The sequence below is a fragment of the Fringilla coelebs genome, assembly GCF_963513975.1.
Source record: "Fringilla coelebs genome assembly, chromosome: 18".
NCBI classification, from domain to species: domain Eukaryota; kingdom Metazoa; phylum Chordata; class Aves; order Passeriformes; family Fringillidae; genus Fringilla; species Fringilla coelebs.
The window spans coordinates 7472599-7492215 of NC_140044.1; the positions used below are offsets into that span (position 1 = coordinate 7472599).

The 19617-nt window shown below is 48.7% G+C and overlaps 1 protein-coding gene across 1 annotated transcript; it reads left to right on the forward strand.

Moving 5' to 3' along the window:
* The first annotated feature begins 1529 nt into the window (after window positions 1-1529).
* ASXL1 (ASXL transcriptional regulator 1) lies at window positions 1530-19484 on the forward strand. Its single transcript, XM_084217774.1, has 12 exons — window positions 1530-1631; window positions 6254-6336; window positions 9387-9495; window positions 10570-10690; window positions 10765-10859; window positions 11196-11289; window positions 11569-11721; window positions 12112-12275; window positions 12373-12469; window positions 12898-13003; window positions 13415-14030; window positions 14743-19484. Exons 1-12 carry the CDS (start codon window positions 1572-1574, stop codon window positions 17614-17616), a joined length of 4572 nt encoding a protein of 1523 aa, XP_084073900.1. The 5' UTR covers window positions 1530-1571; the 3' UTR covers window positions 17617-19484.
* The last annotated feature ends 133 nt before the right edge of the window (window positions 19485-19617 follow it).

Sequence of the window (19617 nt, forward strand, 5' to 3'; positions counted from 1 at the left end):
ATAAAGTCAATAAGATTTATTGCATCTATCAAAACACGTGTTTTTCATTGTTAATTTGGGGCAGGGTTCAGTGACTTCATGTTTTACAATGCCTCCTGTTATTTTTCTTTCATTAAAAAAATGTCTGTGCAAAGCAAGTGGAAAAATGTAAATATGAGTAGAACTGCAATGAGTATTGTAATGTGTGTGTATATGTGTGTGCATATATATACATATATATCTATATTATATATATAATATAGCTATATATACACATATATACACACATGTGTATATATATACATGTGTGTGTATATATATATATATATATACACACACATATATCTATATTTTTATATCTATATCTATCTATCTATCTATCTATCTATCTATCTATCTATCTATCTATCTATCTATCTATCTATGAGTAGAAGGTGCTGATTGCCTGCATGTGGCACCTTAGGTACCAGAAGTGCTGGTGAAACCCTGCCAGAGTCCCAGTACAGGGTGGACCCCTGCAATGGGTGGTGCTCATTTTGATTTAAACCAGTTTTTTATCCTTTTATCGGCACCGTGGGGAGAAGAAGCCTCATAGTATAACCATGATGTCCAGAAAAGGGAAATAAAGGTGGGGAGGAGTCTGCAGCATATGTCCTGTGAAGGAGCTGGGAGTGTTTACCCTGGAGGAGGCTCCAGGGTGACCTTACCACCCTCTCCACCTCCGTGAAAGGAGGTTATAGCCAGATGGGAGTCGGGCTCTTCTGCCCACCAGTGACAAGAGGACACAAACTGTGCCAGGGGAGGTTTAGTTTGGACACCAGAAGGAATTTCCTAACAGAAAAGGTCATTAGGTATTGGAAGGTGCTGCCCAGGGAGGTGATGGGGTCACCGTCCCCGGAGGTGTTTAAGGAAAGGCTGGACGTGGCGCCCAGCGCCCTGCTCTGGTGGACTTGGTGCTGTTGGGTCAGAGGTTGGACCCGCTGATCTCAGAGGTCTTTTCCAGCCTAACTGATTCTGTGCTAACCGGGATGCTGAACCCCAATCGCCGCAGCCCTCAGCCGCGGGGGCTCTCAGCCCTCAGCTCCAGCTCGGTCCCGCGGCCGCCCCCGGCCCGGGCGGCGCCACTTCCCCGCCGCGGCCATGCGGCGGCGGCGGCCTCTCCCGCCATGCGGCGCAGCGACCGCCGGGACTTGTAGTCCGCGGGCTGCACGGTGCTGCGGTGGGGTCACTCACGAAAACTACAACTCCCGGCGGTCCTTGAGGTTTGTTTTCCTTCAAACCAGCCCCAGGCCCGCCCCTCCGGCCCCTCCTCTCCGGTCCCTCCGTGTCCCGCCGCGGCCACCGTCGCCGGGCCCCGCCGCCCCGCCCCGCTCCCGGCCCTTTGACCCCGTTGTTATGCCGGGCCCGAGCCGCCGCCGCCGCCGCCGTCTCCCGTAGCGCCCGGAGTCGCCCCCGCCTCGCGCCCCGCCTGCCGCGCCCGCCGCGCCCAGCCCGCCCCAGTCGCCGCCGCCCGCCTGCCGCCCGCGCGCCCAACGGTCCGCGCCCGCCGCGCCCGCCCGCGCGGGAGGAGGAGGAGGAGGAGGAGGAGGAGGATGAAGGAGATGAAGCAGAGGAGGAAGAAGGAGCGCACGTGGGCCGAGGCCGCCCGCCTGGTGAGGCCGGGGGGGCGTCCAGGGCGGGGGCGCGGGGGCTCCGCCGTGCCTCAGGGCCTCCCCGCCGCGTCCGGCCCCTCCCCGAGTAACGGGGCCGGCGGCGCCGCCATCGCTCCTGAGGGGGTAAAAGCGGGGGCCGGGTCCGCCTGGAGGGCGCGGGCGGTGTTGCCGGTTCCCCGCCCGGTCCCGCGGCTTCCCGCGGTTCCCCCACCGGCCGCTGTGGCCGGGCTCTCCTGCGCGGTTGTTTTTCTTCCTCTGCCCGGTGCGAAGGAGCTGCGCCCCGGGGCGGTGCGAGCGCGGCCCCCGGCCCTCAGTGGCGAGCTGCCCCCGCCCGGGGTCCCAGCGGCCTCCGCCGCCTCCCGCCGGGCGGGGCTGCAGCGGCTCCCGGCATGGGACGCGGGATGTGCCGCCGTCCCGCTGCGGTTCCGTGCGCGCCGGGCAGGGCTGCGGGGACGGTTCCGCTCATTATCTTCCTTTCAGATGGTTTTAAAGCTCCGTGGGAGGAACCGGAGCCTCCGGAGAGGGCACGGCCGCTGTCAAAAGTTTCTGGTTTAATTACCGAGGGTGCAGGTCCTTCTGTGCACCAGCAGCGCCCGAGGGCCCGTGGCGTGTGCTGGGCTGCTGTAGCAGCAGCTGGACTGAACATCCCTGAATCAGCCCGTATTTGGTCATTTTTGGATTAGGAGATGTGGCCATTGGGATGTCTCAGTCCTTTTGTCTTAAAGAATCTCCTTGTTGAAGGCTTCAACTTCCAAGCCCAGCTCTGCCCTGATGATGTCTGTGGGAATGCCATTGTCATTGCACCGTTGCACTTGGGAGGAAGGTGACTTCCCTCTGTGAAGCCTTTGAGCTGGATCTGTCTTCAACATCAGTTATGAAGTCGGAAATCTAAAAAAGATGAATAACTTCGGTGGCTTTCAGGGAGTTAGTCAGAGGTTTGATTTAAGGGCTGCATGCCGAGATGTTTGGGCTGGCTGGCTGGCATTTGGGTGGAAGGAGCTGGCTCTCTCCTGGTGACCCAGTGACACAGGTACAGCAGTGCCAGGGATGGAGTGAGGGATGATCCAGCTACTTGAATGTGAATGGATCCCACAGTTCCTCTCCACAGCCCTGTCAGTGGTGTACAATTCATGAGGATACATGTGTTCCTTCTGTGTAGCCCCTGGACTTCGGCAGAAATGGAGTTATAGAGCTTGAGGGTGGTTTGTTTCCTTGTTTTTTCTGTTGTATATGTGTGTTTTGGTTTTGCCAGCCCAGGTTATGTATTGAAGCGTGTAAACATTCAGAAGGAACAGTGTGGGTGAGTCCAATGAGGCTCATGTCTTGTACTGAGGATGTTCAGGATAACTCTTGGTGTTTCTGAGTAAGATTTTTTTGGCTATTGGAGTGTTTTCTTACTGCTTGCCAGGAGAAAACCTAATCAGACAAGCATCTGACTTCCAGCAACTTGCATCATCTTTTGTGTGTAAATGATAATATTTTAGACCCATGTGGCTTTGCTTGAAAGATTGGAGAAGGGCATAAAGCAGCTACTGTGGAACTTCACAGCAGGAGCCTGGTGATCTCGTTGTCCATCCTGCATTTCTCCTTGGGATCCAGGTTCTTTGAACCAGGTGTGTCACTGCAGATGGCAGGGATGCTTTCCTGGCAGGTGACCCTGGGGGCAGAGGCTGTGCTATGTGACCTTGCACAAAGTCAGGTCATTCAAACATCCTGAACTCTGACAGGTGAAAAAAAACCCAGTATTTCTAGGCTGCCCAAAGCAGCATGTGAGACTGTAACTCTAAAGCAGTCACCTAATACACCTCATCACCCTTGTGTGATGGGGAAGGCATTTCTTCACACAGTTCCTCTCACCTGTCTTCTGGCCAGGACCTCGGGCACAGTGGGTGCATGAGATGTCTAAGCCTCAACAACACCTTAGAGCTATTGATGAACCAGAAATAGAACGATCTCATACTAGATTATCCACTTAAAGAGACCTACAGTTGCGTAGCTGCACTTCCAGCTTGCAGGACTGATTGTAAATCCTCTAAAAATAGATCTTTATTTCACACTAGGCTTACACATGCTCCCTGTCAAAATGCTTTTAATTTCCCTCTCTGACGTGTGCTGGTGTATTTTGTATTCTGCTCAACGTTTCTGAGAATCACAGGCAAAAATGTTCTTCAGTGTTGCTCCTCCTACAGAGCCAAAACTCTGCATGTTCCATAAAATAAACTTTAAAGGTTCATCTGGATGGCCAAAGCCATGGCAGGATCCCACAAGTGCTGTCAGAGCTAGATGACCAGTAAATTGAGGAAGTGCTGTAAATTTCCATAATTAGGGGCACAGGAACCCTCAGCTAGCACTGCTGTAAATAATGGAGGGGGGGAAATTCTGTTTTGGGGGTAAGGAATAGCCATTATTGAAGTTGTAGCTCTGGGTGGAAGGCTGTTGTGGTACTGGGAGTGTCAGGTTGGGGAGGGATAGAAGGGGCAGTGCTGGGGACTGGGATTTGGTGTCTGAAGCTTGCAGGATCCTCTCCTCCAGTTCTTCCATTAAGTGCTCTGTATACTTAATACAGCTCTTGATTGGAAATTGTTCCCCTGAGCACAGATTCTTTTATCCGTATGTAAATGCTCCTTTGTGCTCAGTTTTAGGCCACATACTTCACTTGCTGTGTCTGTCACTGGAGAGAGGTTTGAATAATTCCCTGATTTTTTGGAATAGACATGTTGTATTTTGCAGATCTCACTGGGCTCGGGAGCAGTGAGTTTCCCCGTGTCAGCTGTCTGCAGCCTCTGAATGATGGGGTGACAGCTCAGGAGGGAGGCATGGAGACCTTGTAACCTAAGGAGGGAGGAAAAAGTGTGATGGAGCTGTATGGAATTTAATTAGTTTACTCTCTCTGAATATGGCTCATCACTTTGATTTTTCTGTACACTCTTTGTTTTTCATTGGGTTTTAACCCAAGTTAGTTCTCTAATTCTCTTCCCCATGATGTTCTTACCTCATTCTCAGAAGCTTGTGAGCTTCAAGCATCTGCAGAATACCTGTTGGGTGGATATGATTAGAGAAATTCCATTTGTAGAATCAAGGTTTAGATTGCAAGGGCCTTTAAACATCATCTTGTTCCACCCCCTGCCGCAGTCAGGGACAGCTTCCACTAGTCCAGGCTGCTCCAAGCCCCATCCAGCCCAGCCATATCACAGCATACAGCTGAAGTGCAGAACTGCACTTGGGTTTTTTCGTTGCTTGTGGAGGGTGGAGATGGTCTGAGGTGCAAACGTTGGCCTGCACAGCTTCGGGGTCATTTTGCTCATGTCCCATTGGTGTGGCTGCTGCAGTGACTCACTTCTAGATGTTACTGATGAAAACAGGGCATCTGGGTCCTTCCTCTGGCTTCCCACACCAGTCAGACTGAGAGACAGCGCCGTGTTGCTGACTCCTAAAACGTGGGGACAGATGACACCAGGGCTGTGCATCGTGTGGCTGTGATGCTGGGGGAATTTAGACCATGGTTATGAAAAAGTTCCTGAATGAATTCCTGTTGCTGCTTTCCATGCCTGTTCCAGGCCATGGCCTGTGCCTGTCTCAGCCTCTTTTTGCTCGTGGCCCCAGGTCTGTGGAGCTTGGTGCCTCTGCATTCCAAGAGCAGCACTGTCTGCTGCTGGGGAAGGCGCAGGAGCCGGCGCGTGGTCAGCAGCTGTAGGGTAATCTGCTCCCAAAGAAACTGAGTGGTTTACATCTACTGCAGCTTATTTTTGCTCATTGTTTCCTGTTTATGTGGATAATCTTCTTATCCACAGAAATGTCCGGTCCTCTCTTTGAATCCTTGAGTTTTTGCTTCTAGACATTTCGGAGCAGTAAGTTCCACAGGCTTAAAAAAAATAAAGTAATAACCTCTTTACTTCTTTGTATACAAGTGACAATTCTTTTCTTGATATAATATGTGAAAGCATGAGTTGTTTTTTGTTGTGTTGCCTTTTAGTATCTGATTTTCTTCATTTTATGTCAAAGGCAAGCACTCTTAAGTCTTTTTAGTGTCTCTAGCCAAATTTTTTTTCCCAAATCCATTGCTGTTTTTTTGTCCTTTTCTGAATTCTGTCCTTCTCTGACACGAATTCTGACTCTTAACTTGTGGTTCCCTTCCTGGCATGCAGTGAAGATGAAATGAATGCAGTAATCTGAGGAAGGTACAGTATTGGATTGTATGGCTGCACAGTAATACTTTTAGTGACAAAAACCCACTGAATGCTTTGTGGAGAGGTAGGAAAAGGTTTTACATTGTTACAAGTCACCACTGTTCAATTTGGAACGTTTATGTGGCAGCAGCTCCATCTAATGTATAGTGAAGTCTGGTAAAGCTTCCGTTGGGTGGGGTCAAGGCCAAATTCTGCTGCTTTTTCTCCTCCATGTTTGTGTTTCAGTTAGTTGGGGAAGAGATGAAGGTGAAGCCTTTTGTGGTTTTGATCCATGTTCAGCAGGATCTTGAGGTAGCCTGAAATTTTACTGTGTGTCTTTGCCGGTGAATCAAGTTTGAAGGGGCACATTATTGGGTCTGGGCCACAGCTGACGGAGTAGTTCTGGGAATGCAAAAGCCAGTTCTGTAATGACACTTGGTCTTTCTGTCTTTTCAGGTGCTGGAAAATTACTCAGATGCTCCTATGACCCCAAAACAGATTCTGCAGGTCATAGAGGCTGAAGGTCTAAAGGAAATGAGGTTAGTATTGATGATTTTGTCTAAACCAGTGTGCAGCATGGGGGAGGCAGTATATGAAGGCTGGTGTTGCTTCATACAGTTCTGCCTCATCTCCAGCCCACTTTGCTTCCCTTTTTCTCTTTTCAGCCTGGTAATTTCAGATGACAGTACAGACATTTATACACAGATTGTGAGGGTTTCTTTTTCACTGATAATAACTGGGAGATGTTCCCCCCTTCATCCATCTATTGTGAAGTTAATGCCTCTTGCAGATCAGGCCCCTGCGTTGTGCTGTACTTACCACTCACTCCCATGGTTCTCACATAAGTAGCTCCTAGCAGTTTCTGCTATTGTGACTTGAGTTTGAGAACAGTTTAAGTTTTATCTCCTCTGATGCTTCATTTCTAGAGCAGACATTATGTTTTAGAAGAGATCTCTATGTCACTGGCTCGTGCTCAGATTCTTGAGCACCAGGAGAGCACAGCTCACATCACACGGTTGTGGTTCTTGACATTGTAGGAGGAGACGCCCATCTCAGAGTGGATTTCATGTGGAAAAGAACCTGATACAAAGCCTTGGAAAGGGCAGAAGTGGGAGACTGCTTTCCTTGGTTAAGTTCCTGTGAGCTTCCATCTGTTTCCATGACAGTAGTAGAAATACAGTGTCTTGCAGCTCAAAGAAAGTGGGTAACTGTGATAGTCCAAATGCCTCAGTTGCTGCTGCCTGGCAAAAAAAAAAAAAAAAAAAAAAAAAGGAAGTTTGACTTCCAGACACACAAAAATCTGCTGTCCAGGGATGGACTCCAGACAAATCCAGATGCAAGGACTGTTTCTAGTCTTGCTGCTCCTTTCCTTTGTTTCTGTGGGCTGTTTTTCACTGTGGTGTTTGCATTTCCTGCACCTGTACTTTACCCAACTACAGAAGGTAAACTGATTTCTTCTGGGACCTAGATGTTAGCTTGTTTCTGCTCCTTGTTTGTGTGAAATCAGGAAACAGCTGGGGTGTTTTGAATAGTGAAAATCAGTGACGTGTACAGAGGTGTTGGGTGTGGGACCTGCTGTTGTTTGGAGACGCATGAGGCTGGTGTGTGCTGCTGCATCAGATTTGGAACACCCACCTTCCATGGGCTTACAAGAAGGCTGGGGAGGGACTTTTCACAGGGGCACGTAGTGGTAGAACAAGGAGCAATGGACTTCAGGAAGGACAGTAGATTTAGATTGGATATTAGGAAGAAATTCTTTGCTGTGAGGGTGGTGAGGTCATGGCACAAGTTGCCCAGAGAACCTGGGGCTACTCCATCCTTGGAAGTCTCTGAGGCCAGGCTGGACAGGGCTTGGAGCAACCTGGTCTGGTGAAAGGTGTCTCTGCCCATGGCAGGGGATTTGGAACAAGGTAGTCTTTAAGGTCCCTTCCAACCCAGACTGTTCTGTGATTCTGTGATGCTTTCTGAGTTCTTGTCTGGTTTGGATACGGGCAGTGATTTCAGTAGAATTCAGACAGATTTTAACGAGGATCTTCATAAGAGGGGCTTTGCTTTAATCAGTCTCGTACAACTCTCTCACATAAGTCCTGTTACCTCAGCAGGCAGTTGAAGATCTCTGTGCACAGGCAGTTGAAGATCTCTGTGCACAGGCTGTCCCCTGCCAAAGATAATAGCAAGGCTCTTCACACACATAAATTATCCTGTGCTTTCCCAGTTTTTACAAGTGACCTGTCACACTGTGTAAGTAAAGACCAGACTTTGGAACATGTGTCATGTTAAATCCCACAAACCTAACTCATTCCTTTAAAGGTCGATGGTTTCCCTTGGGATATCTGCCTTTCCTTCCCTGGTCATTAATTCTCTGCTTTAAGAAAAGATTGTTTTCTTCAGAGCATGATTGTTTGCAGAATAAAGGCAGTGAGCCTGCCTGGCTGAATGTGCAGAAGGCTTTGCTAGTGCTTGTATAGTAGCTCTTCCTGAAACTCCATTTCCTGAAGGAAATAGCTCAGTGCCTTGAGATGTTTTTCCTTCTGAATCAGTTCTGAGGTGGGGCTCCCTGGTTGGGGGGTCATGCTGCTCTGCTGGGAGGGCTCTCTTCCATACCAGGCACTGACATTCCCATGAGCCAGTGCCATGCTGAGTTTAGCTCCTGGTAGAGTTTTAACTGCTTGGTTTTTTTCTTGTTTTGGGGAAAATTACTTAGTTTGCTGTTTTAAGAGTGCTCTGTGGCTGGTGACTGTGCTTGGAGTGTCTGGTAAACCCAGAGGGGAAAACATTGTCTAAGAGGACAGAAGGCTGGAAATTTTGTTCACATGATATGAAAGTGATACAGGGTAACTTTGCCTGTTGCAGTGGAATGTGAAGAAATGTCCAAAACCCAGGCACATACAGGGTGGAAACAGAAATTCTATGTTTTCAATTTGACAATGATTTTCTTTGAAATGTTTTATCTCAGTCCAGTTTTCAGTTTCACTTTTACTAGGAATGCAGTCAATAGTGCTGTAATGTGTCTTCCAGACAACTTTCTGCCCGTACATGCGGGACTGACTGGAAAACACCGTATTACGTGGCAAAGCAGTTCCATCAGTGTGAGTGTAGGATGGGGCTTTAACCAGGAAGTTATGTAGGAATTAACAAATTGAGAGCATCAGAGCCTTTTTATTGAGGTCTGCTCAAGTAGTTTGGTCAGTGACATATCAGGGAGACATTCCAGTAACATGTGTGTCTATATGTTACATCTTTTTGCTGCTGAATAAATCTGGGGGTTTTATAAAATCAATCCAACACTGAAGGATTCCAGGAGAGGAGGGGAGGAAACAGATAATAAAAATTAGAAATGTCTAAAACCAGATGAGGATAGCTTTAAAATTGGTGTCACATTTACTGTTGGCTGTGATGTGCAAGGCGGATGTACAGGTCAGAATGAAACCAGTGACACTGTTCTGACTGAAGTGCCTGTCCCATAAAATTAATAGCATCACCTCTCTTCCCCTCATCAGCTAAAGGATGCCCATTTAATTACCTCTTTCAGGCTGTTTTCTTGATAATCTATTTCTTAAGCTCTCTCTTTTCTCTGTCTCTGCTGCAGTGGCACATCTCCCCTGGCCTGCCTCAACGCCATGCTCCACTCCAATTCCCGGGGAGGGGATGGGCTCTTCTACAAACTGCCTGGACGCATCAGCCTTTTCACACTCAAGGTAAATGCTGAGCTCTGCTCCCAGCTGAGGGCCCAGGGGTGAGTTCTGCTCCTTGTGCAGGGCTGACTGTTACCCTGTCACTGAGCATCATGAGCAGTGAGATCATCATGTGAGAGAGGGTCTGGAATTCATTATTTCCTTGGAGCTTGTACCTTTCAGCTGTATTCAGCCATCTATGATAAATTCTTTTAAAAAACCCCAACTGTTATTTCTTAAATCCTCTTACTTCTGTATCTGGTGTCCAGCTCAGGTGGCTGTTCATCAGAACAGATCTGTGCACTCCCTTGCTGCCAGCCAAAAGGGAAAACAGCCAACCAAGGAATTGGTCCGAGAGCTTGTAGCGACACGTAAAATCTTGATAGGAAAATGTATATTCATTCTTCTGGCTGCTTGTTCTGTGTTCCACTACATTCTGTGTTATTTAGCATCAGTATTTTCCTCAGATCTTGAAATCTCTCTGGAATACTTTTTTATTTTTAGTTTATTGTTCTGGTAATATTAAATATTGAAAATATTTCTGGTCCTGAGGTTTTCTTTTGCATTGTTTTATACTGTTGGATTCCCTGATAAATATCAACTTGAAAGATCTCAGCTATTTCATTTCCATCTTTTTTCTGCTGTTAAAAAATCCTGTTGAATTGACACATTTTGCTGAAAATAGATGGCATTGAAATTGCTTTTTTTGTACAAGTAGGAAATAAATCTCCTAAGCTTGCTGTCTTAGTGTTTGGCCACTCTGATGCTACTTGTTCTTTCATAGTGTGATGCTTCTCTTTAATACGAGCTCATTACTTACAGAAAATTATAACATATTACAAATCTTTCTATTAAATTCATTATTATTAACCTGGTATTTTGGGTATGTGTTACTTGTCTAGGAAGGGGCTATGAAGTGCTCTTAGTTTAGGTGACTTCTGTTCTGCTATGAGCCCAAATGTACTTTAAAATCCCTTTCTGCATCAAGGATTAAAATAGGGGAAAAATTGAAGTTTAAAGTATATCCAGTTAACTGTCTGGTCCCATTGGTGTAGATTTGGGAGGGCTGTAGCCACCCCAGTTCTGTTCCCCCTCTAGAAAGATGCCTTGCAGTGGTCCCGGAACCTGTCAGTGCCAGAAGGGGAGGAGCTGGAGGACACAGCAGATGCAGAAAGCTGTGGGTCCAACGAAGCCAGCACTGTGAGTGGTGACAATGATGGTAAGTGTCTGGTGACATTAACCTTAAACTCTAGGACCTACTTCTGTGTCTGACTGAGAGCTCATCTCTTTCAGTGTCTCTTGATGAAACTTCTTCTAACGCCTCGTGTTCCACTGAATCTCAGAGCAAAGGACCTGCTACCAGGGAGAGCTACAGAACTGCTTCCCAGGTAGGAAAAAGTGGAACTAATGGGAAGGATGAAGCCTCTCAAGGGGAGCTTTCATTACTGTTGGGGTGATATGACAGGGACTGTTTGTGCATAAGTGCCTCAGAGATAGTTATGAGTCTGTCTCCTTGGGCAAGAAGTGGCAGGATGGTGAGGGATCATGTATGGGAAGGCAGTTTTGTATTCTCTGCTAGTCCTACATGTAGTGTTGCCTGAAGATTCAGCTAGGAGGAGCCAGGCAGCTCTTAAACTGAGGAACATGCTGCTTAGAAGATTACTATACTCTTCCATAATGCCTTCATTCCTTTGTTTTGTTTTTGGTTTCTCTCTGGTCTGCAGACAACCAAACAGAAGAAAAAGACAGGTGTCATGCTGCCACGGGTGGTGTTAACCCCACTGAAAGTAAACGGGGCACACATGGAGTCTGCCTCAGGTGAGCATGGCTTTGGGGGGGGTCCTGATGACCTCACAGATCTCTCTCAGACAGTCCCCAGTCATCAGTGTTTGCTTGGGGATTTCTGTAACACCTGCTGAGAATGAGTGAGACTGCAGAGTTGTGCGTGTGTTTAACTCACTCAAAATAGTTGGTACCTGGGCAGTACCCTGTAATAGCAGATTTGTCAGTAAAAGAGAATTCCTGTATGATAAACCACTCTCCCAGTTGGGCTTTGATTGTTCTTTGCATATTTTTATGATGTTGTTTTGCATTTAGGCTTCACAGGAAGGCACGCTGATGGGGAGAGCAGCAGCACATCCAGCAGCAGCAGCAGCTCCTTGGCCCTGTGCAAAACCAGCCTGCGCAGTAGGACAGAGATAAACAGGGATCCTCCACAGCTGCTGAGGGGCATCCGAAAGCCCACAGCTGGTATGTGCTCCTGGGCAAAGGCAGAAGAATAACTGGTGATGCTGAAGTCCACATGTATCTGAGAAAAAAACACCAGGAGGCATTTGATGACCTGAGGTCACAAGCCAGGTTTTCCACCTTGAGTGCTAGTGATAAAATTGTGTAAAAGATTGGCTGGTCTGAAGAGCAGCATTGAGAATGGTACCTGAATATGGCAGAACTGTGACCTCATGTCAGAATTCCAGATGTGGGTTTATTAATTATTGTGCTGGGGAGTCATTCTTCACATTTGAATACTGCAGTCTTTATCATGTCCCTTGCTCGTTTTGTTATTGCAGTTTGACATAAATTTCATGCCGAAATGCTTCTGTACAACAATGTTAATTTTATTTGCCTGTCCTTAAAATCCAGGGCAAATGAAACGTAACAGGGGTGAGGATATTGACTTTGAAACCCCAGGCTCCATCCTTGTCAACACAAACCTGCGAGCGCTGATCAACTCCAGGACCTTTAACGCGCTTCCATCACACTTCCAGCAGCAGCTGCTTTACCTCCTGCCTGAAGTGGATAGACAGGTATGAGCACTCAGGTGTTTTCCCTTCCCTGATTACCTCTTCAGTGTGGAACAGCTGGAGCAGATGTGTTCTATTTGTCCTGCCTCTGTCCTGCTAGGTGGGAGCTGATGGGCTGATGCGCCTCAGTGGCAGCGCTCTGAACAACGAGTTCTTCACCCACGCTGCACAGAGCTGGAGGGAGCGGCTCGCTGATGGTGAGTAGCTTTGCTTTCCCGAGTGCCTGGGGAATAGCTGCTCATTTTGTAGGATTTTTGGTTTACTTTTGCAGTTAATGAGTGGGAACTTAGTACAGCTTTGCTGCGTGTTGCCCCCAACTTTTTCCTTTTCTGTGTTTAAAATCAAAGATACAATTTCTTTTGGTGCCATGAGACCTTCAGCATTAACTGGTGAAGGTGTAAAGTAGTGTCAGGCTTATTTTTTCTTAAAAGGTGGCCTGTCTGTTAAAACATGATTTTTCCTGGAGCTACAGGCAGGATGTGGATCCAGAGTGGATGGGAAGCAGGGTGTTAACAGCAGGTCTGCCTTTCATATATTCAGCTGCTGTACAGTTCAAACACTAGAGGTTGCATTTACAGAATGAGTTTTGTTTGGAACTGAATTCCAGTCTCTTGCTTCCATGTAGGTGAATTCACTCATGAGATGCAAGTTCGAATCCGGCAGGAGATGGAGAAGGAAAAGAGAGTGGAGCAATGGAAAGAGAAGTTCTTTGAGGACTACTATGGGCAAAAGTGAGAAGTTTTACTGTCTCTGTCCTGTTTTATCTATGTTTATGCAGGTGGCAGAGTGTGTTTCTGTTCACCTGAGCAGATGCATCATATAAACTCCTTGAAAAACATAGGTTGTGGGATGAATTGCTCCAACTGTTGTTCTGGGAAAATCCTTGGTGGAATTGGCTGGATTCAGAACAATTTTGTAGCCCATCTCTTCAGTTTCCAAGAAAAGTTGATGGTATTTTCCATCACAAATTTTTGGTTTTTTTTTTCTCATTCCATGTGATAGCAGTGTGGAATGTGTGGGTTCTCCCTTGCAGGATGAGTTAATGAGTCTTTGATGACTCTCTGCCTGTGTTGGCAGTATTCGGTAACACTGAAATTGGGGTGAGCTTTAACTTTCAGCTGGCTTTTGTGTTTGCCTTATAGGTTGGGTTTGACCCAGGAAGAATCCCAGGCGCAGAATTCAGTGCAGGAGGACGCTGAGAACAGGACAGAGCTGTCTGTTAAAGGAGAAGCGAGGCTGCCGCGCGGGCCAACCACGCGCCAGAGGGATGGGCGCTTCCGGAAACGCTCCCGGGCCGACCTGCGGTGCCGCGCCAGGAGGAGCCTGTACAGACTGCGGGAACCTGAGCACACGGAGACTCCCAAAGAGCCTGCTCCCGTGGGGCCAGATCCCTCACTTCATAAAGAGCCAAAGCCTGAGACAGACCTGAAGAAAGATGATCTGACCAGCCCCTCGGCTGCAGGATTGAAGGCAGAGAGTAGCGAACTGCACCTCTCTCCAGAGGCTTCCAAATCAAACAGCAAATCAGAAGATCCATCATTGGCAGCTACCAGCAGAATTCCCAGTTTGCCCCAGGAGAACTCTGCTCAGGAGTCCAAGGAGCAGAAGAGGAAAAGCTTTGAGGAGGCTGCCTCTGCGTCCTTCCCCGAAAAGAAGCCCCGGCTTGAAGATCGTCAGTCCTTTCGTAACACAATTGAAAGTGTTCACCCAGAAAAGCCACAGCCTACTAAAGAGGAGCCAAAAGTCCCACCCATCCGGGTAAGAAAGAGCTTTAGAGCTGCTGAATCTCAGGGCTGCCGTGCTCAGTAGTATCAAAACATTATTAAAATGTCAAGTGTTGCCGTCTTAAGGGAAGGAGTCGAAGGGTTTCAGTGGTAGAGCTGGTGAAGTGCCTCTGACTGCCACGATTTGCTGTCGTATTTAGACAGGCAAAGAATGGAAAATCATCCCAAGGTCTTTGCACAAGAGCACAGGGTAACCTTGACTTACTCCCTTCATTTGCATTTCTGTGGCTACAGAAACACTGCCTGAAATGAGCTGACTGACTGCAAAAAGACCTTGAAATCATGTTCTTTATCCTGTCTAGTTTCTGAGTTATTTTCCTTTGCTTTTGGACAGAATCTCAGTGTTCCTCCTGACTTTTTCCATTTTGACCAGGATACCCATTTTGGTAGCTTCAGGGCAGTCATCCTGGTGTAGAGAAGACCAGTTTGATCTCTGAAGACGTGAATATAGATAACTTATTTCATATTTGCCTGCAGCCTCTGGTAAAACAATATTAGTGTGAACTGAGCTTTACAGATTACAGAGCAGAGGTTGTGGGACCGTGCTACTTCTCTGCCTAAATTAGTTTCTAAGTTGAAATTTTTGTTGAATTTTGTGCTAAAAATTGTGATGAGCAATTGACAGTAAAATGCATTTTGCTGGAGATTGTCGGTGTTAGAACTTACCGCATTTCCCTTTCTTTCAGATTCAACTTTCACGTATTAAACCACCCTGGGTGGTTAAAGGTCAGCCCACTTACCAGATCTGCCCCCGGATCATCCCCAGCACGGAGCCCTCCGGCCGGGGCCGCCCCGGGGCCCGGACCCTCGCAGACATTAAGGCCCGTGCTCTGCAAGCCCGAGCCCAGCGCGAAGCCGCCACCGCCGCCATCGGAGGAGGGGGTGGCCCTGGTGGGGGGAGAGGCACTGATGAAGGAGGCGGTGGAGGAGAATCCAGCGGCCGTTCCCAACACAGGAGATCCAAGAGAGCTCATGGAAAACGTGCGTCAGATCTACAGCGAGCACAACTACAGTTGTCTGTTCATCTGAGCGGAGGGAAGGCTGACTCCAAAGGGGCTGCTCAGGAAGCCAGCGTGAATTCCTGCCTCTCTTCCAGACAAGATCACTCTTCCTCAAAAAGTGAAAGGAACAGCATTCCGGGTTGTGCCACAGGGTCAGGGGACACTCAGTCTGGTGATGGGTCACCCAGGACACCGTTCTGTGGTTCTCTGACTGTGTCATCCTTGGACAATGCAACTCCTGAGAGGCAGGAGGAGAGTCCTGAGCAGCTCCTCCATGACCCAAGGACCGAGCTCCCATCTTGTGCTGCATCACAGGAGAGCACAAAGCTGGGATGTGTGGTTCCTGTGGTGACCGGTCTGTCGTGTTCTGGGGGGCAGGGAGCTGGGGTCAGTTCCAAGGGACACAGGGCTGTGGTGGAACTTGGAGATGTTAGTGCTCCCATCGTACAGCTGGATTATCCTTCTGATGTAAAGCAAAATTCCTCCAGTTGTCCTTTTCCACCAGAATTGTCATCGGGTGTCACAGAACGCCATGATCCAGAGAAGGTGTCTGGTTTTAGATATAACAGCTCCCAAACATTTCTGGAAAAATGTGTTGCTGATAATACCTCCAAAACGGTGACTGTTGGAGTGAAGAAATCAATCCCTGCAGTGTGTGACACTGCACAGATGCAGACAGGGAAAGGCAGTGATGGCAAACTGAGTAATGAGGAACAAAAGGCAGAGGCTCTACTGCAGCCCTCTGTGCATGGTGACTTTATTTCTCAGAATAGGATAGATACCTCTGAAAAACTCCTGCAGCCAAGGGAGAGGTGCCCCAGAACCGAACCAGAAAATGCACATCAGCCCCTGGGAGAGACTCAGGAGTTGAAGAGAAGTGGAGATGAAGAAATACAGAGTACACACAGTGAAACAACAGACACTGCTTCCGATTGGGAAGGGGACATGGTTGATGAGAATGTGGAGGTGGAGATGTATTTCAGAAGTGTCAGCTGTAGGGAGGTGGCTGGGAAAGGCTCTTCCTGTCACAGCAGCAGTGAGAAGTGCAATGGGATTAGGTCAAAATTGTCTGTGGAGACAGAGAGTCCAGCCTCTTCTGGGGACTTGGTTGCACCCCCACCTCAGAGGTGGGGACCCCAGAAAACTGAGCATCCAGCCAGTTCTGCTCGGCCCTTGTCCTCCATTGAGACAAACAACCCTTTGGTGATGCAGTTGCTGAAGGGGAAGCTTCCACTGGAAGAAGTTCTCCCAGTGTCTCATGTCAACATCAAGCTGGAAATTGCACAGCCAGTGCTGCAGAAGCAGTCAGAAAGCCTCTCCCTGCAACTGGACAGAGGCAGTGGTCACTATTTTGGCAAAGACTCTCCAGATGTAGGAATAAAGACGAGTGCCCAAAGCAGGAGCGATGATGTTTGCTCGGTGAGATCTTCCATAGATCCCCAGGAAAAAACCTGTGGTTCAGGAGCAGCATTGTTTAGAGCAGAGGGTGCAGAGGATCAGGCTGTCCCAGAAAAACATTCCAAAGTTGGTTCGACTTTAGGCTGCCAAGACCAACTGGCAAACGTGGCAAGTGCCTCTCTGAAGTCTGAAGATGTGGACCCTCGGGAAAGAACATTTTCTTCCTGTAGCTTTGAGGAGCAGAAGGAGTTGCCCAAGGTCCACCGGATGCCACAGCACAACCCATTAGCCAGTGTCACAGCAGGTAAAAGCCCAGAGAAGCTGAATGCCTCTACAGAGCCTCAGTTTTTATCTCCAGGTGTAACTTCTCTTGGACCAAATCAGACAGGAGGTGCACTGGTCAATAAAAATTACAGCGGGGTGCAAGGCAAAAAGCTCTTTGGTTCTGGTTTTCCTTCCAGCCCCAGTGTGAGGCTGCATCACTCCAGGGCTTTGGAACACAGTTCAGCCATGGAAACCTTGTCCCCCAGCAAACAGATTCCCTTGGACAAGGGCTGTGCATTGGGAGAAGGAATCCCAGCTGCCAGGGAGGAATGGACTTCAAAGCAGCACAGCAGCACCTCGGGAGGGATCAGAAGTGAGAAGGTGCTGGTCTGTGGCAGCCCAGCCAAGAGTAATGCAGAGAACCGGGGGGATGTAGCCCAGCAGCCCACGGACCTGGCCGGGCACACACAGAGAGAGCCACTGGTCATGGACTGGCCCTTCTTTAAGTTTTCAAGGGATCCAGGAAAAGGACAGTGTCATCCTTTGGAGCCTTCATCCATCCCCTCTCAGCTCAATATCAAGCAAGCGTTTTATGGGAAGCTTTCAAAGCTGCAGCTTAATTCCACCAGCTTTAATTATTCATCCAACACTCCAGCTTTCCCCCGAGGCCTTGCTGGGAGCGTGGTGCAGCTCACCCACAAAGCAAACTTTGCTGCGAACCGGAACACGGCCCTGGCTGTGCAGATGTTTGCCGACAGCAGCAGCGTCGACGAGATCTCGTTCCAGTGCTCGTGCAGCCTCAAAGCCATGATCATGTGCAAAGGCTGCGGCGCCTTCTGCCACGACGACTGTATAGGACCCTCTAAGCTCTGTGTATTGTGCCTTGTGGTGAGATAATAAATTATGGCCATGGGACAGGTTGTATATTCAGTGTGTGTATTTTGATAACGACTGATCCTAACGCCTGTACACAAAGTACACAAAGTACTCTCTGTTCATAGTAGAAACGCTGTTACACTTTGTTTTGGTGAGGAACGTTGAGCTGCCTTCCCACGGAGGTTGACGGTGCAGAGCTCATTCCTGCTGATGGGGACACCCTGCTCTGGGTGGGCTGTGCCCCATGGGAGCGATCCTGCTGCTTCCTGCTGTCATGGAAATTCCAGCTGTGCTCTGAGGCTGACGCTGGGGGGAGAGGCCGTTCGCTGTGGCAATCCCTGGACCTTCTGTGGAGGAAATCCTTCCATCCAAAGGAACTGGAAGATGGTGTTTGCTATTTCAGGGCTGCACAAGGTGAGCCCTACAGTCTTCCACTCTCCCCTTCTGCCATCTCCATTCCCAGTTTGTGTGGGAAGTGCTGCTGTGCAGTGAGTGTAAGCAGAAGAGCTGCCCTGCAGGGATGGTCCCATGCAGTCTTTGGATGCTACAGCAGGATGTCGTGCCCAGGGATGTGCTCTGCAGGTGGTTGTGGAGCCATGTACAGCCCACCGTGTGCCACATGGAACCCACGTGGAGGATGCAAGAAGAGGAAAAAAAATTTCGGGGCGAGTGCCAAGCAAATGCCTTCTGCTGGCCTGCAGGAAGCTGTGTGGCCAGGGAACTGTTCCTGGCTGAACTGGCCCAGTGGCTGTGCCTGCCTCATTTGGCCAACTTCCACAAACTGCTGTGGAGCACTGGAGGTTCCCTGGAGCTCTGTGATAGGGTCAGTGAGCTCTGCACTGCAGCTTTGTGGTGAGGACCTGAAAACCCCACAGCAGCTGAGCACCTGCGAGCATTGAGCTGTGCATCTGTGTGACCATCACCTAACATTTAAAGCAGTGTTCTTTCCTCTTTTTTATTTTCCTTTTTTTTTTATATTTTCATTCTTGGATGTATAAAGTGAGTTATTTGGCTCCTGTAAGTATCCTCTCTGCATCTGTTTGATCATATATTTATATGTTGTACACAGTACTGGCCAACTCTGTAAATGGATGTAATGTACATAGAGCATAAAGGGGTCTTTTTTTTTTTCCTTGGATTTCCAGGCTCTACAGCAGTATTGCATTAAAGTGGTGTTAGTTATTGTCAGAGCCACTGTATTCCGTCTTGCCTGACGTGAGGCTCACCACTGGGGTCTTGGTTCCGACAGCCTCCCCATGCCCATGGTGCCTGGGTGGACTGTGCTGTGCAGGCTCAAGGATGACCAGGTGGGATTTGCTGAGCTGAGCTCACTCCCCGGTTGCTCATTTATGCTCTTGCCAGTTGTTGCTGCACCTGAGCTCCCAGGGCATGGCTGTACCTGCACTGCAAGGAGGTGAATGAACATCCACGTGCATCCAGAGAGGGAGAGCAAAACTGCAATTCTCTTCCTCTTTGGAGCAATTCCTAATCAAGAGTTAATTGCTTCAGTGAGGGGGAGAAGCCGCTGGCTATTCAAGCGGGCAGTAGCAAGAATTTTAGGGAGTTTATTTTCATTTTTTTCTTCTCGTCCCTTTTCCAGCTCCATCCTACCTCCCTTCACCATGCACTTTCTTTCAGCCGTGCAAGTTCCTCTTTCAGCCACAATCGTGAGGGGTGGAACAAGTTCAGTCCCTGAGATGGTTTTATCCTCAATGCATCCACCAGCCTCATCCCACGAGGAGAGCCCGGTGCCCCGGCCTGGGCAGGGCTGCGGTGCCCCTGGGGGCGAGCGGAGGTGTGGAACCTGCTTACCAAAGATGGGGAGTGGAGCAGGGGGCTGGCTCTGCCTCCTGGGGGGCCACTGCAGTGTTCAGCTCGGACTGGTCTGGGGGGCAGAGCCCCCGGGGGGGCCTGCTCGTGTCTGTCCCTTGTGCTATTGGAAAAATAAACACTGTAAAATCTGCTTGTGTGGTTTTAGTCCTTTTTCTGAAATCCTCCTCTATTCTAAGGCAATGTTGCTTT

Bases quoted from the DNA above. Each gene is read 5' to 3' on its own strand.
- ASXL1 (XM_084217774.1), top strand. From the start codon at position 1,572: ATGAAGGAGATGAAGCAGAGGAGGAAGAAGGAGCGCACGTGGGCCGAG. The intron at 9,496-10,569 runs GTAAATGCTGAG...TTCCCCCTCTAG, and splicing joins TCAGCCTTTTCACACTCAAG to AAAGATGCCTTGCAGTGGTC. The intron at 11,722-12,111 runs GTATGTGCTCCT...CTTAAAATCCAG, and splicing joins CATCCGAAAGCCCACAGCTG to GGCAAATGAAACGTAACAGG.